Below are 12,907 nucleotides of genomic sequence, written 5' to 3' on the forward strand. Positions count from 1 at the left end.
AGATAATGCCTTCCCAGATACCCTAGAATTTATAAGTATTATTAGTTTGATGAGAAAGATGAAAATGGGACTTTTAAATGCTACCACATATAGAAACTCGTGTAGATTTTATATATTCCTTGCTTAAACTAAGTTTTGAAATTAAGAACTATTAGTTCTAGATTTGTGAACTAGAAATTATTTTAATTACTGTATCATTTTAGTGCTTAAAATACCATAAAAAAAGACATGACACTTTATATGGAACTAACTACACTTTTATAGAAAGCTTTGAAATTGGAAACATTCTTTAAAGTCCCTAAAAGAAACAAATACCCTTCACTAATTTAAAAGATGTGACAGAAATGACATTTAACTGAGCTTCCAAGATGAAAATGTGATCCTTAGCATTTAAATATGCACATATATTTTATAACTTTCCAACATCCAGGCAAAATCAGTTGAGCTGCCTAAAAATGTCATGAAAACAAAAGCCATAAAATTTTGCAAGTGTGCTTAAGTGAACCAATAGTGGAACGGAGAAGGATTAACCACTGACTGTTCAGAAAATAATCTTAAAAAACAATCCAGATATTTCTGGTCTAAAACACTTATTGTTCAACCTTAGTTATCCTTTTTAAGTATTTCATTTTTCTTTCTGGTAACAAAGACTTCAAATCTAAACATCTTGCCTGATAAAAGTCACCAGATACAAGGACAAAATTTCAGATCAAAGAAGAAAGATATCAAGAGAAAAAAATTATAAGGCCAAGATTCATGTTGCTAAGGGATTGAAAAATCTAGAACACACAAAGTGGCTGCAAACCTGCTTTGTCAACACCTTACATGCCAACCTTCGTTTTCTACTTTTCTTCTTCTTCTTCTTATAGTATTAATGTAAAGTTTAAAACTTTACAAAGAGTTTTTAGTTTCAATCAGTATCAATCCACTATTTAGAAACAAAAAAAAAAAAAAAAGAAAGGAAGGAAGGAAGAAAGAAAGAAAGAAAGAAAAAAAGACTTATGAAGAAGTCTGAAAACGAGACCGACCTATACCCTGGGTGAGATTGGATGGGTTAAGTGTCTCTGGCACTATTTGTCTTCACTATTGACAGACACTGTCACACAACCCACCACACGATGCCTGTCTCTGAATGGCGAAGCTAGAATGCAAGTTAAGTGTATTAATAGAAAAAACAACTAGCATCCCAGCATATAAAATAAGCAATCCAGATTACTTTACCAAAAGCAAAAGCAAAAAACAAAAATTGTAGGGTTGATCATTTAATTTACATGTTTACCAATTTCAATTTCCCATTTGTACTTTTCCCACCCAACATAAGTTTACATGCCACAATAAGCAATGTTTTAAAACAAACTTTAAAAAAAATTAAATTATCAACATCCAAATAAATGCCATGTGGAAAAATTTCTTATCCAAAATTTTTGTTAACTCATATTCACCAATTTGTTCTCCTGTTTACTAATGCAATCTAATCCATAAGCCAGAATGCTCTCTTTCTCAGATGTTTTTAGGCTGTGCCTTTACCCAAATTCTCTTATAGAGTAGAAGAGAATATGCTCTGACCAATACACTCAAGCAGAAAGACATAATCTGTATTTTAGCAGAAAAAGCATCTTTTCATTTCTCAGGCCAACTTTCACATACTTCTTTATACCCCTAAAAAAAAGTTACCAATTTTCACTTTTAAACTACATAAATTTTTGATCCTAGAGGCTCTATTTTAAAAAATAATTAGCACTGTTGCTGAAGCTGAAATGTTTGTTACTGATTTATTGGAAACCATCTTTTTCTTCCCCAGGCCAAGAAATTGCCAGTCAGGGTTCTAATACTACACAATAATTATTCTATTTTTAATCTAAATTCTCCTAAAATAATTATTTTTACCTTGACAGAGTGACATTAATATATTCACAAAATATTTATTAAAGAATGTTTCCTGAAAAATAAAATGTTTAGAAAAATTGTAAGTGTCCTGACATTTATAGCAATATTTTAAATATATCTAAGCATGGTGTAAGACATGTACTAGGTATATATTATGCAATTTGGTGGAGGTTTTTTTGTTTTTATTAAAAAAATTTTTTTAAGTTTATTTATTTATTTTGAGAAGAGAGAGAGAAAGTAAGCAGTGGAGGGGCAGAGGTGGGGGTGGTGGGGAGAGAGAGAGAACCCCAAGCAGACTCTTCGCTGTCAGTGCAGAGCCCAACCTGGGGCTTGAACTCACGAACCATAAAATCACAACCTGAACCGAAACCAAGAGTTGGACGTGTCACTGAGTCACCAGGCGCCCCTGCAATTTTTTTTAAATCATTTCCTATTGGAAAAGAAAGATGCTTTCTATGATCCAGTGATTTCAGTACTACTGGGCAGCATCACTGGTCAATACTGGATGAAGAGACTAAAGCCCAGAACAAATCCTTTGCCTCAAGTAGATTAAACACAACAGGGAGTACTTACACTAGCTGATAACTATATTTATCACAATGTCAAAAACTCCAAGAAGTACAGGGGAAAAAAAAAAAAGACAATCATTTTACTACTTGAAAGGGAATGTTAAGACAACAACAGAGATTATCACTATATTAATTTAGATAAGAATTAAAAAGAACAAGTCTGAAGGATGCTATTTGAAGGTCACCTCAATGCTTCATCATATAATACACTTTATTTAGATTAAATAATAAAGGTACTCCTGCCAACTCTAGTCCAATGTCTTCACATTTCTTTGTTTTAGACTAGGAGACCAAAAAGGGGAAAGAAAATAGTATTTGTATCATTAAAATCTTGTAATATAATTAATCAGATTTTACATCTGGGTCTGTATTAGAGTAGATACTGGATTCAACTGCAGACAAAACAAAGTGTCTAAGCAAAAAATAGAAGGTAAGTCATACATTGCCCTACCAGCAGTTTTGATACCCGATCATGCAAATGTATCACTTCACTTAAAAAAAAAAAAAAAAAAGGAAGAGAATTCGAGGAAGAACTCTTAAATAGTCACCTTTCAGAACATCCCTTTGGGAAATGTCTGTTCCCCTATGACTCATCATATTCTATCAATGTCTGTTTTATAGACAAGGGCTCCTATTGAGAGAGTGTCAACATGAAAGAATAAGTCAGAATGTAAATACCATGCCCCAAAAGCGGCTCTATCTTGGCTGACAGGCAAAAATTCAAAATAAGGTAAAACACAGACTGGATGAGAATGGAAAGAAAAAAGCAAAATAAGTTTAAAAACCTTATTTCTATAAAAATAAGATCTATTTTTTAAAACCTTATTAACAAGTGAACACATGAACAAATGAACACATGATACACATTATACAAATGAACAAATGAACACATGATACGCATGTGGGAGAAAAGTCAATGTTTACTGAATGATCACTAATTGTTAGGTAATGTTAAGCATTTTACATATTTATACTCCTAATAACCTTAAGAAAAAGTTGGTATCAATGTCTATTCACAGGGGCAATATTACAAATTTATTTAACTTCCACAAAATTCTGTCTATATGATAGAAATGATAGTAATGAGATTCAAATTAGATCCTTAAGATTCCAAAATCCATATTATAATACGTGTGTGTGTGCATGTGTGTGTGAGTGATATCTAGAATATGCCTGTATAGTCCTGGCACTTTGAGGTGCTTTCTCATTTATTTTCTGACTAAATTTAATTGACAGTAACACCTTTTCATGAAGGAATGACATGGGGGGAATGAGTTTTATCTCAGTGGGCTAAATAAATACTACTGATGGACATCTACTTGCATTTATGAATGAAAGATAAGGTACCCTCACTTATGCCAAAAATAAGTTCACCAAGCGTCCTATATAGCTCATATCTTTATTACCTTTCTAAATGTTTATTTATTTATTTTGACAGAGAGAAGAGCACATGCATGAGAGAGAGCTGGGCAGGGGCAGAGAGAGGGAGACAGAGAATCCCAAGCAGGCTTGAGGCTATCAGCACAGAGCCAGTGCGGGGCTCGAACTCACGAACCATGAGATCATGACCCGAGCTGAAATCGAGTCGAAAACTTAACCAACTGAGCCATCCAGGTGCCCCACCTTTATTACTTTTTAAAAACATAGTTGATTGGACATTTTGACTTACTTTTTTTAAACTTTTTAAAAACGAATTTCTACCTTTTTAAAATTTATTTATTTTGAGAGAGAGAGAGAGAGAGAGGGAGGGAGAGAGAGAGTATGTGTAAGTGGGGGAGAGGCACAGAGAGAGGAAGAGATAAAGAATCCCAAACATGTTCCATACTGTCAGTGTGGAGCCCAATGCGGGGCTCAAACCTGTGAACTGTGAGATCATGATGTGAGCTGAAACCAAGAATCAGACGCTTAACTGACAGAGCCACCCAGGCACCTCATTTTGACTTACTTTAATCAACTGCTACATGGTGTTTTTTAAAATATGAAATATTTAAAATTAATACTTATGTTTCCTTTGCTCATATTTTAACAAATGCTAACATTTTACTACATATGATTTTATGTTTAAGAGAAGAAAAGTAACAGAAACAGATGAAATCTCTTGTTGTATCCTACCCTAATCCCTTCTCCTCACTCCTGCCCCAGCTGGAGTACTATTTATATAACTTTATTTGTATATTTACACAACTAATTGTTATAAAACAATTACTTATGACAATTAGTATGGTAACACCTTTTATTTATGATATCATCAATCTTATTGGTGATATAAGAAAGTAAGTCCACTTCTGTGCATTGCTTTGTTAATGTGAAATTGTGTAAAATACATACAGATAGAAACGGTGTCTATTTTATGTATGTATTTTGTCTATGAAAGGTTGAAAATCTGTGAGCAGTTTTAAAATGCTAATCTACAGACTCAGGTAATATAAAAATGTGCTTTTTCTAACAGAAACAGAATAAATCGCAGTTATTTATAAAGTTGTTGCTAAAAATTATAAGCGGACAACATTTAAGGAATAAATCAACAACAAGTTGTGTGTACTTTTTGTCAACGATAATTCATAATACAGTTAGCCTCTTGAATTAGTACTTGTTTCTGAATTAACCATTGTGGCCCAAGTTTGTTTATGCTTTTCATTTTAATAGCGCAGATGTTAACATAAATCTATATACACATACATATATATTTCTGTATGTATAAATGTATACATTTAGATTTACTATATAATTACAATAAAAAGACAGAATAAGGAGTAGAGTTTTTATTTTTTATTAAAAAAATTGTTAATGTTTATCTAATTTTGAGAGACAAAAGAGGAGTGGGGGAGGGGCAGAGATACAGAGGGAGGGGCAGAGAGAGCGGGAGATACAGAATCCAAAGCAAGCTCCACGTTGCTGTCAGTACAGAGCCGGATGCAGGGTTTGAATCCACGAACTGCAAGATCACGACCTGAACTGAAGTCGGCCGCTTAACCAACTGAGCCACCCTGGTGCCCCAAGAGGAGTAGAGTTTTTAAACGTACTTGCAACATGTTTGTAACTAGAATCTGACTTCCTTCTGAGGTGGTCCTGTTTTCTAGAAAAAGTAGAAATGGCCATATGGAACAACCAAGATTAACTCATACTTTAGCTCACCACATCAATATATAGGTTACATAGGTGAATCATGTTTCCAGGTAATGAGTTTTGAGTTTAATTTTAGGAATAGTATACTAAATAAATGGCCAAAACTCTGAAATATGTTTACCTAGTTAACCTAGGACAGCAATCAAAGACAAACTGGCTCTCAAAATTTATTCAACTCAAGAAAATGCAAATTATATAACTATAAATACTTTCTAACATAGTAAATAAGTTGTGAATCACTTTTATTAAAACTTAATATTCTTCTAGAAATCATATTCCCATTTTTTCTTTTTTTTTTTTTTAATTTGAGAGAGTGAGCATGCACAAGCAGGGGAAAGGGGCGGAGGGAAAGAGAGAGAATCTTAAGCAGGATCCACAATCCATGCAGAGCCAGAGGTGGGGCTCAATCCTACAACCCCAGGATCATGATCTGAGCCGAAATCAAGAGTCAGATGCTCAAGTGACTGAGCTATCCGGGTACCCCCATATTCCCATTTTGTAGATCTTGAAACTTGCAGAGTTAAAGGGGAGTATGGCTTTTCCAATTCAATATCCTACACACTGCTTAGTCCAGGAACTACAGTTTCCTTAAGTGAAATAACAGCACACAATTCTCTGAAGTGCAGTAGCAAGAAGAAAAGAACTTAGATCCCAGCAGGAAAGAAGAGAGGTAGCTTGTGCCTGGAAGCATTGAGATATGATGATGATGCAAATTGTCTACCACAATTCCTCTTACATAGTAGGAACTCAAAAATGGTAACTTACAGTTTCTTTAATTCATTTTTTTATACAGTCTGTTGTTATCGATGGTTTAGAAATTCTATGATTTTATTAGGTGATTAAGATGTCTGAAACAAATTGAAACATGGTTGTCCTTCTTTGATTACAGGACATTCATTTAGCTCTCTCGTGTCCTCTCCTCTAATATAAATAGCACTCAATTAGGTTCTTTCAGTATAGCAAATACCGGTTAGATACTTGTGATTTATTAACTGCTATAGCACAAAATTCAAAGCACTATTTAATAAGTCTCTCTCTTCCAACAGAAAAGTTTATTAGATGGATCACTTCACGTAAAGTTATTAACTAAAATTACAGCCATTTTAAAAACCTAGAGTCATCTAACTAGTAGAGATAGTCAACAGACATTTCTATTTACATGCCTAATCTGCTGGTATACCTACACATGCTAAAAAGTGTCTTGAGACTGTATTACTTCTAGAAGTATTAATATATAATTACTGAAAGTAACAATTTTACAAAAACAAATAACAAAAGAATCACCAATTATTCTTAAGATTCTCTGGCTGAATTATAAAACCTATGGTTTGATTAATTATTCATTGTTTATCTCATGAATTAGAATAAAAATTATAAAGAAACCTTAAACAGTTACCTTAGCAAAATCTTATTTTGATATAAACTAATAAACATAATGCCATATACCAAAATGAAGAAAAAGAGTCTGGGATAGAAAAAGAAAACAATCTGATTTCTTAAAATGAAGATTAAAGTTTATTGTTCACTTCTGTGAAAGACTTCCTATTTTAATTAAGTAAATCTAAGGATTAAAAATTATAAACATGTAAGTAGGTTAAAAAAAATACTTGATTGGTATATGAGTTATATATCAACAAAGCTGTTATTTAAGAAAACTGCCTGCCATATCTTTTTGCAAAAACTCCCTCAACTCTGGTGTCACTGTTTTAGTTTTCTAAAATAATACTTGCATTTTAGTTCTTTATAACCTATACTATAGGATTCCCCCCACCCCACAAAAAAAAACCCAAATAACAAAAAGAATCCTTTCACAATTTGCATTTCTTGAGCAACTCCTTATTTTGCCAAAAATGCCATTAATTCATTTGGATAACTTTTTTTGTGTTAGGAAAATGGCCCGTCTTAACTACTAAGAACTTATAATAATGTTCAGAAGGTCTGTATTTCTAAAACTTATTCATTCACATATTGAACCTTGAACTCTCAACTACCGTTCTAGTGGGACAAAAGCAGAGGTCTTTAAAAAATGAGGAGTACAATTTGAAGACTGGCGACTCTCAACTACACCTCCCAGATTCTGACACTTGGCCCATGGAGAGGAGAGGAGGTGTAGAAGTAATCTCTCTTTCTCCCAGCCCCAACTCTGAAACTTACCAGATAAAAAGAATTTACTGATGGGAGTATGTAAAAGTGTGAATAGCATACAAGCAGAAAAATTTTAAGAGATACTTTTTTACCCAATATTCTGGATTGTGGATTAGCAGCACCAATTTTACTCATTCCCTCAGTAATATGTAAAGGGAAAAAATCTAGATTGGCGAATCTGAGAAACACATTTTTAATAATTAAGTAATAAAAAAAAGTACATGAACACCTACATGCCCAGCCTCTAAATTTTAAAATTTAAATTGATTTAGAACTTGTGAAACACAAACCTTTATGGCAGAACTAGAAGTCTGTTCCCACCAGGCCCTCATACCTGATAGCAGCCAATCCGGCTCCTTCAAAACTCTGAAGAATTAACTACATCAAGAGTCATCATTTTTATGCATTTCATATTTAAACAGCAAATGTATAGATTTAAAAAAAAACTCACAGAAGTCTAAATTAATGTGCCTTTCCCTAGATGTCAAGTCTTTTGGTCAGGAAACAATGAGTAACTGGTAATTTACTCCAAATCCTTCTCTTTGACAGTTATGTCACTAAAGATATTAATATGTTAAATAAAAAAGCAACTCTATAATGATATACACTAACTGATTTCCCTACAATAATTACTCTGTAATATAAACTCTCTTACCTATAATGTTATATGACAAAAACTATTTTACCAATAAGACAGAATCCTAGAATAATATTATATTGGTTACTAAAGTAAAGTTACGTAAAAAAAAGTTACAAATGACTTGGTTGTAGACCACAGAAACTTTCTGTATGTGAATATAAGACAACTGCCAATGTCACCCCCTTACTCTCTTCATCATCGTTATAATGTGAATAACTTCTCAATCTAGTAAGAATTTATTACTTCAGAATATGTCCTTCGGTTAATTCTCTTATTTTTATGATTTTTCAACTCATATCTTTCAATTTAATTTATGTGGATAGGATTTTCTGAAATATATGGAGGGAGGGAGGATCAACATTCTATTAGTGATTCAAATTCAAGAACTTTCAATATTTATATATAACAATTTGAAACTGAGTTTGGCATTATTTAAAAGGAAGTGTTCTTTTCCAAACCTAACTGACATTTTTTCAGCTTTTAAAAGGAACTGGATCTACTGTCAACAGATGTTAAAAAGCACAGAAGAAACAGACTTTTAGTTCTATATAGATTCAACAAGTCTATAAAAAACAATCTCAAAAGATATAAAAGAAATCAGTTAGTCAATTTCTACTTGTGGATTTAAAGTGAAATATTTCATTACAACCTTTTTTCATATTTTATCATCTGATACAATTTTAAGCAATATTTAAAATTTTAAATTCCAGAAAAAAATATTCCAGAACCCAGTGCATATAATGTAAAACCAGGTCATCTTACCAATTTGATTGTTAAAAAGTTCACAATTAAATCCACAGAATCTGTTAGAAAATGTCTGGCAACACATGAACAGTGAGCAGGGCTGATAAGTTTCCTTGCTATGTTTAAAGTTTTCCTGCCCTCAGCCAGAAAGGCTGCATACTGCCATATACAGCTCAGGGAAAAGACTGGTACACAAGGTTAATGATACACTGGTTAATGCATACAAGAAAAATATATGAAGTCCTATTATAGTACCAAATCCTCATTTAAATCACCTTTCACTTCACCATTCTTTTTGAAATGAAATGAATTTACTGAAAACAATGCTGCAATGGATGTTAAGTACCATTTTAAAAGATGAGAGGTATCATTGGATAAGAAACCTCTATTTAGAACGATAGATACAACTTCAGAGAATATATATATATATATATTTTTTCCTTTGTTTTAAAAAACCAAATACACTTTGCAATCTATAAAACCCAACTAAAAAAAGAATTACAGTTGGGCAATCTAGTATTATTGTAAGCACTCATTAATTTATCAATAATCAAGACTTTTTCTATTACCTTATCTGTCAATCTTTTATTCTGGTTCAATAAAAAATTGAACCAATTTTATATAATTATAAAGTGTATGATTTGAGAGCTGAGTAAAAATAAACTTGATAAATTTCAAACATTACTTTCTATACTTTTTCACTGATATATCAAAATACCTTTATATAAAAATTACATTCAAATTTCCCATTACTTTCAACTGAATTTAAAAGAAGTCTTAAGTCACATGTTTTTAAATGTAGGGAAAAGGTTGTAGTAACATGCTACAAACAGAAAAGAGACTTGAGTGCTAGAGTCCTTTTTCAGGTTACACAAAATCAAATATTTTTCCCTTTCAGCAAATTTTTAAAAATAATTGTTTAAAATAGAGACTCAAATGTAATTTTCTATCCATAGCTTGGTATGTAACCTTTTTATGAGCAGTCAACAAAAGAGCTTCAAATTTGTTTCCATAGCTGAAGATAAGCTCCTAGAAAGGAAATGGCACTAACAGATGTGCCAATGTGAAATTTTAAGAAGAATTATATCAAGAAATGCATATTGAAATATTTTAAGGTTAAAAGTATATGTTTTAAAACCTCCTAAAACAAACCCTCAAATCACACTCTTTTTGATATGGACTTTGCCAGCACTGTTCATGTTGGCCAGATAATACACTACTTTTCTTTAATAAAGTAAAATGAAATGCATACCAGCAGCAACTACAGCTGGAGGAGGCGAGCCTGCCTCACCACCACTTGTCTGACTCATTGATGCTACAGATGTTTCTCTAGATGGAGGTAACTGTAACTCCTTTGGGAGAAGATCATAGACAGATTCTGTAGGGGGAAGGAGAAAAAAATTTAAAAGAGTATAAGTCAATAACCTAACAAATGAGCATGAAATTAATTAATAAGGAGAACACACACACAAATCCATATAATTACTGTCATAAAGATTAGCAAATATTTTTCTTTTATTATGTAATTTTACTGAACTGAAGAATGAATTTTCCATTAGTTCAGTCCCCTGTTTTCTTCTTGGCTTTATCCCTTATGTTTAAGATGGTCTCCAAACTTATTAAATTTTAGAATTGGACAAAATTAGACAAAATATAAGAAATATCAAATAACCCAAAATGGTCCATTATCTTCCTTTGTAATAAGAGTGTAACTTAGCATACTCATAATTAGCTTTAAATTGGCTTCACCAGTGAGACCATTAGTCTAGTCTTGTTCTTCTTAGCACCTTTTAGCAAATATTTTAATTCACTCTCCAAATGCATTTTTGTCTCCCAAAACAAGCTAAACAAGGAATGTCAGAGCTCAAGGAAATAATGTCATTTCTATTCTGTATTTATACTCCAGAAAGGCACAAGAATAGGATACTCTTAAATCAGAAACCGTAAATGCCTAAACTAGACTATGATTACTTTTACATCCCAGACTAAAGAATCCATATCTTTTTGATGTATTTTATAATCATTGTCTATAAAATTACATTTATATCTACTATTAAAAAAATTATTTTATAGTTTCATGAGTTTGAGCCCCACATTGGGCTCTGCCCTGACAGCATGGAGCCTGCTTGGGATTCTCCCTCTCTCTCTCTGCCTGTCCCCTGCTCACACTCTCTGTGTCTCTCTCAAAATAAATAAATAAAAACTTAAAAAATATATATTCTTTTATAGTTACTATTGTATGGTTTTGGGCACGAATAAGTCTCAAAATACCCTGTAAAGGTAGTAGAATCAATGTTGAAAGGAATTTCAAAAGACCAATTAGAATCATATGCCCATTTACAAAAGAACTGAGAAACAGGACTTAAGAGACTTGCCTAGTATTCCAAGAAACCCAAAATTCCGACAAATAAAAAAGATTATTAATTTATTTGCATGAGTGATTAAAAAACAAAGGTAGCACCACGGACATTTTATCCTTGATAACAAACAATACTTTCAGTTAAGTGATCACTGAATGCATAAATACTTTGATCCTTCCAATTAATTAATCTTTGAAGTATGTGCCCTAATTTTGACGTGGATAGGGATCAGGAAGAATGTTGTGAAGGAAAGCTAAAATTAGAAGATTTACTATTAAATGTTATCTTCGTTCATAGTAAAGAGTCAACTTGAAAATTTTCTTTTGAAAAACTCTATTACCTAACTCTTGAAACTTTCATCTTTAAAACATCTGGCAAGTTCAGTATTTGCCTGAACATAATATGCCTTGACTCAAATTTTTCTGTTTGTTACAATGCTGCTAAAAGCCTTAAGTAAATAATTCGTATCTTTCAAATAACATAGGGAGGAGAGCAGGGAGAACCTAAGTAAAACAAAAATGGCACTATCATCAGATATAGATTTTAAAACAATTATTTCTAAATCCATGTTGAAAACGACAGTTACTTATACTTAAAAGAGAAGCATACTCAAGTCCTTTTTTGTTTTTTTGTTCAAACTAAAAGCAATATGAAAATAAAAAGAATTTAGATGAAAAGAGAAAGATCTACCAAAATATATTTACATCAAGAAAAAAAAAAAAACTGGGGGCGCCTGGGTGGCGCAGGCGGTTAAGCGTCCGACTTCAGCCAGGTCACGATCTCGCGGTCTGTGAGCTCGAGCCCCGCATCAGGCTCTGGGCTGATGGCTCAGAGCCTGGAGCCTGTTTCCGATTCTGTGTCTCCCTCTCTCTCTGCCCCTCCCCCGTTTATGCTCTGTCTCTCTCTGTCCTAAAAATAAAATAAAAAACGTTGAAAAAAAATTAAAAAAAAAAAAAAAAAGAAAAAAAAACTGTCCTACTAATAGCCCCATCACCAGTACTTCACTAGTTGGAACTATTTCTCCACTTCTCTAATTATTAAAATAAATCAAAACAAAATAAACTCGTGTGGAATGAGACACACTACCCTTCCCAAAGAAGTATATATAAAGTTGAATCTATATTAGAGGTATAAAAGCAATGTTAATAAAAACACACAGGAAAGTAACTAATTATAGAACTTACTATATCTTAGCCCTCCCCACAACCTAGCCCCCAAAACAAACAAAGTAACATGCAAGGACAAATGGAAGGTGTGGGAAGTATGGACTCATTCCTTCAACAAAGGTATTTTCTGATTAACTGACACAAGTGTTTGGAAATTAAAGAAGTCAGAAGTTTTATCATGTCTACCTAAGGGAAGAAGCAGTTAATACGGTCATTACCATCACAGGCTATGATTTCAGACATAACTGGGTTGGCTCTGCTACTCCAAAC

The 12,907-nt window shown here is 32.7% G+C and overlaps 1 protein-coding gene across 11 annotated transcripts in view; it reads right to left on the reverse strand.

Moving 5' to 3' along the window:
- NFAT5 (nuclear factor of activated T cells 5) overlaps positions 1 to 12,907 on the reverse strand; it is a 117,363-nt gene that overhangs the window by 62,344 nt on the left and 42,112 nt on the right. For 6 of the 11 annotated variants that reach the window (XM_027076100.2, XM_027076099.2, XM_027076098.2 and 3 more), the window contains one exon: positions 10,364 to 10,489. In XM_027076100.2, the coding sequence (XP_026931901.1) occupies positions 10,364 to 10,489 (126 nt within the window). Of the gene's footprint in view, positions 1 to 1,028; positions 7,615 to 10,363; positions 10,490 to 12,907 lie in introns of those variants that run through there. The other 5 variants (XM_053210400.1, XM_027076104.2, XM_015069053.3 and 2 more) reach the window with 2 other exon arrangements.

The sequence above is a fragment of the Acinonyx jubatus genome, chromosome E2, assembly GCF_027475565.1.
Source record: "Acinonyx jubatus isolate Ajub_Pintada_27869175 chromosome E2, VMU_Ajub_asm_v1.0, whole genome shotgun sequence".
Lineage (NCBI taxonomy): Eukaryota > Metazoa > Chordata > Mammalia > Carnivora > Felidae > Acinonyx > Acinonyx jubatus.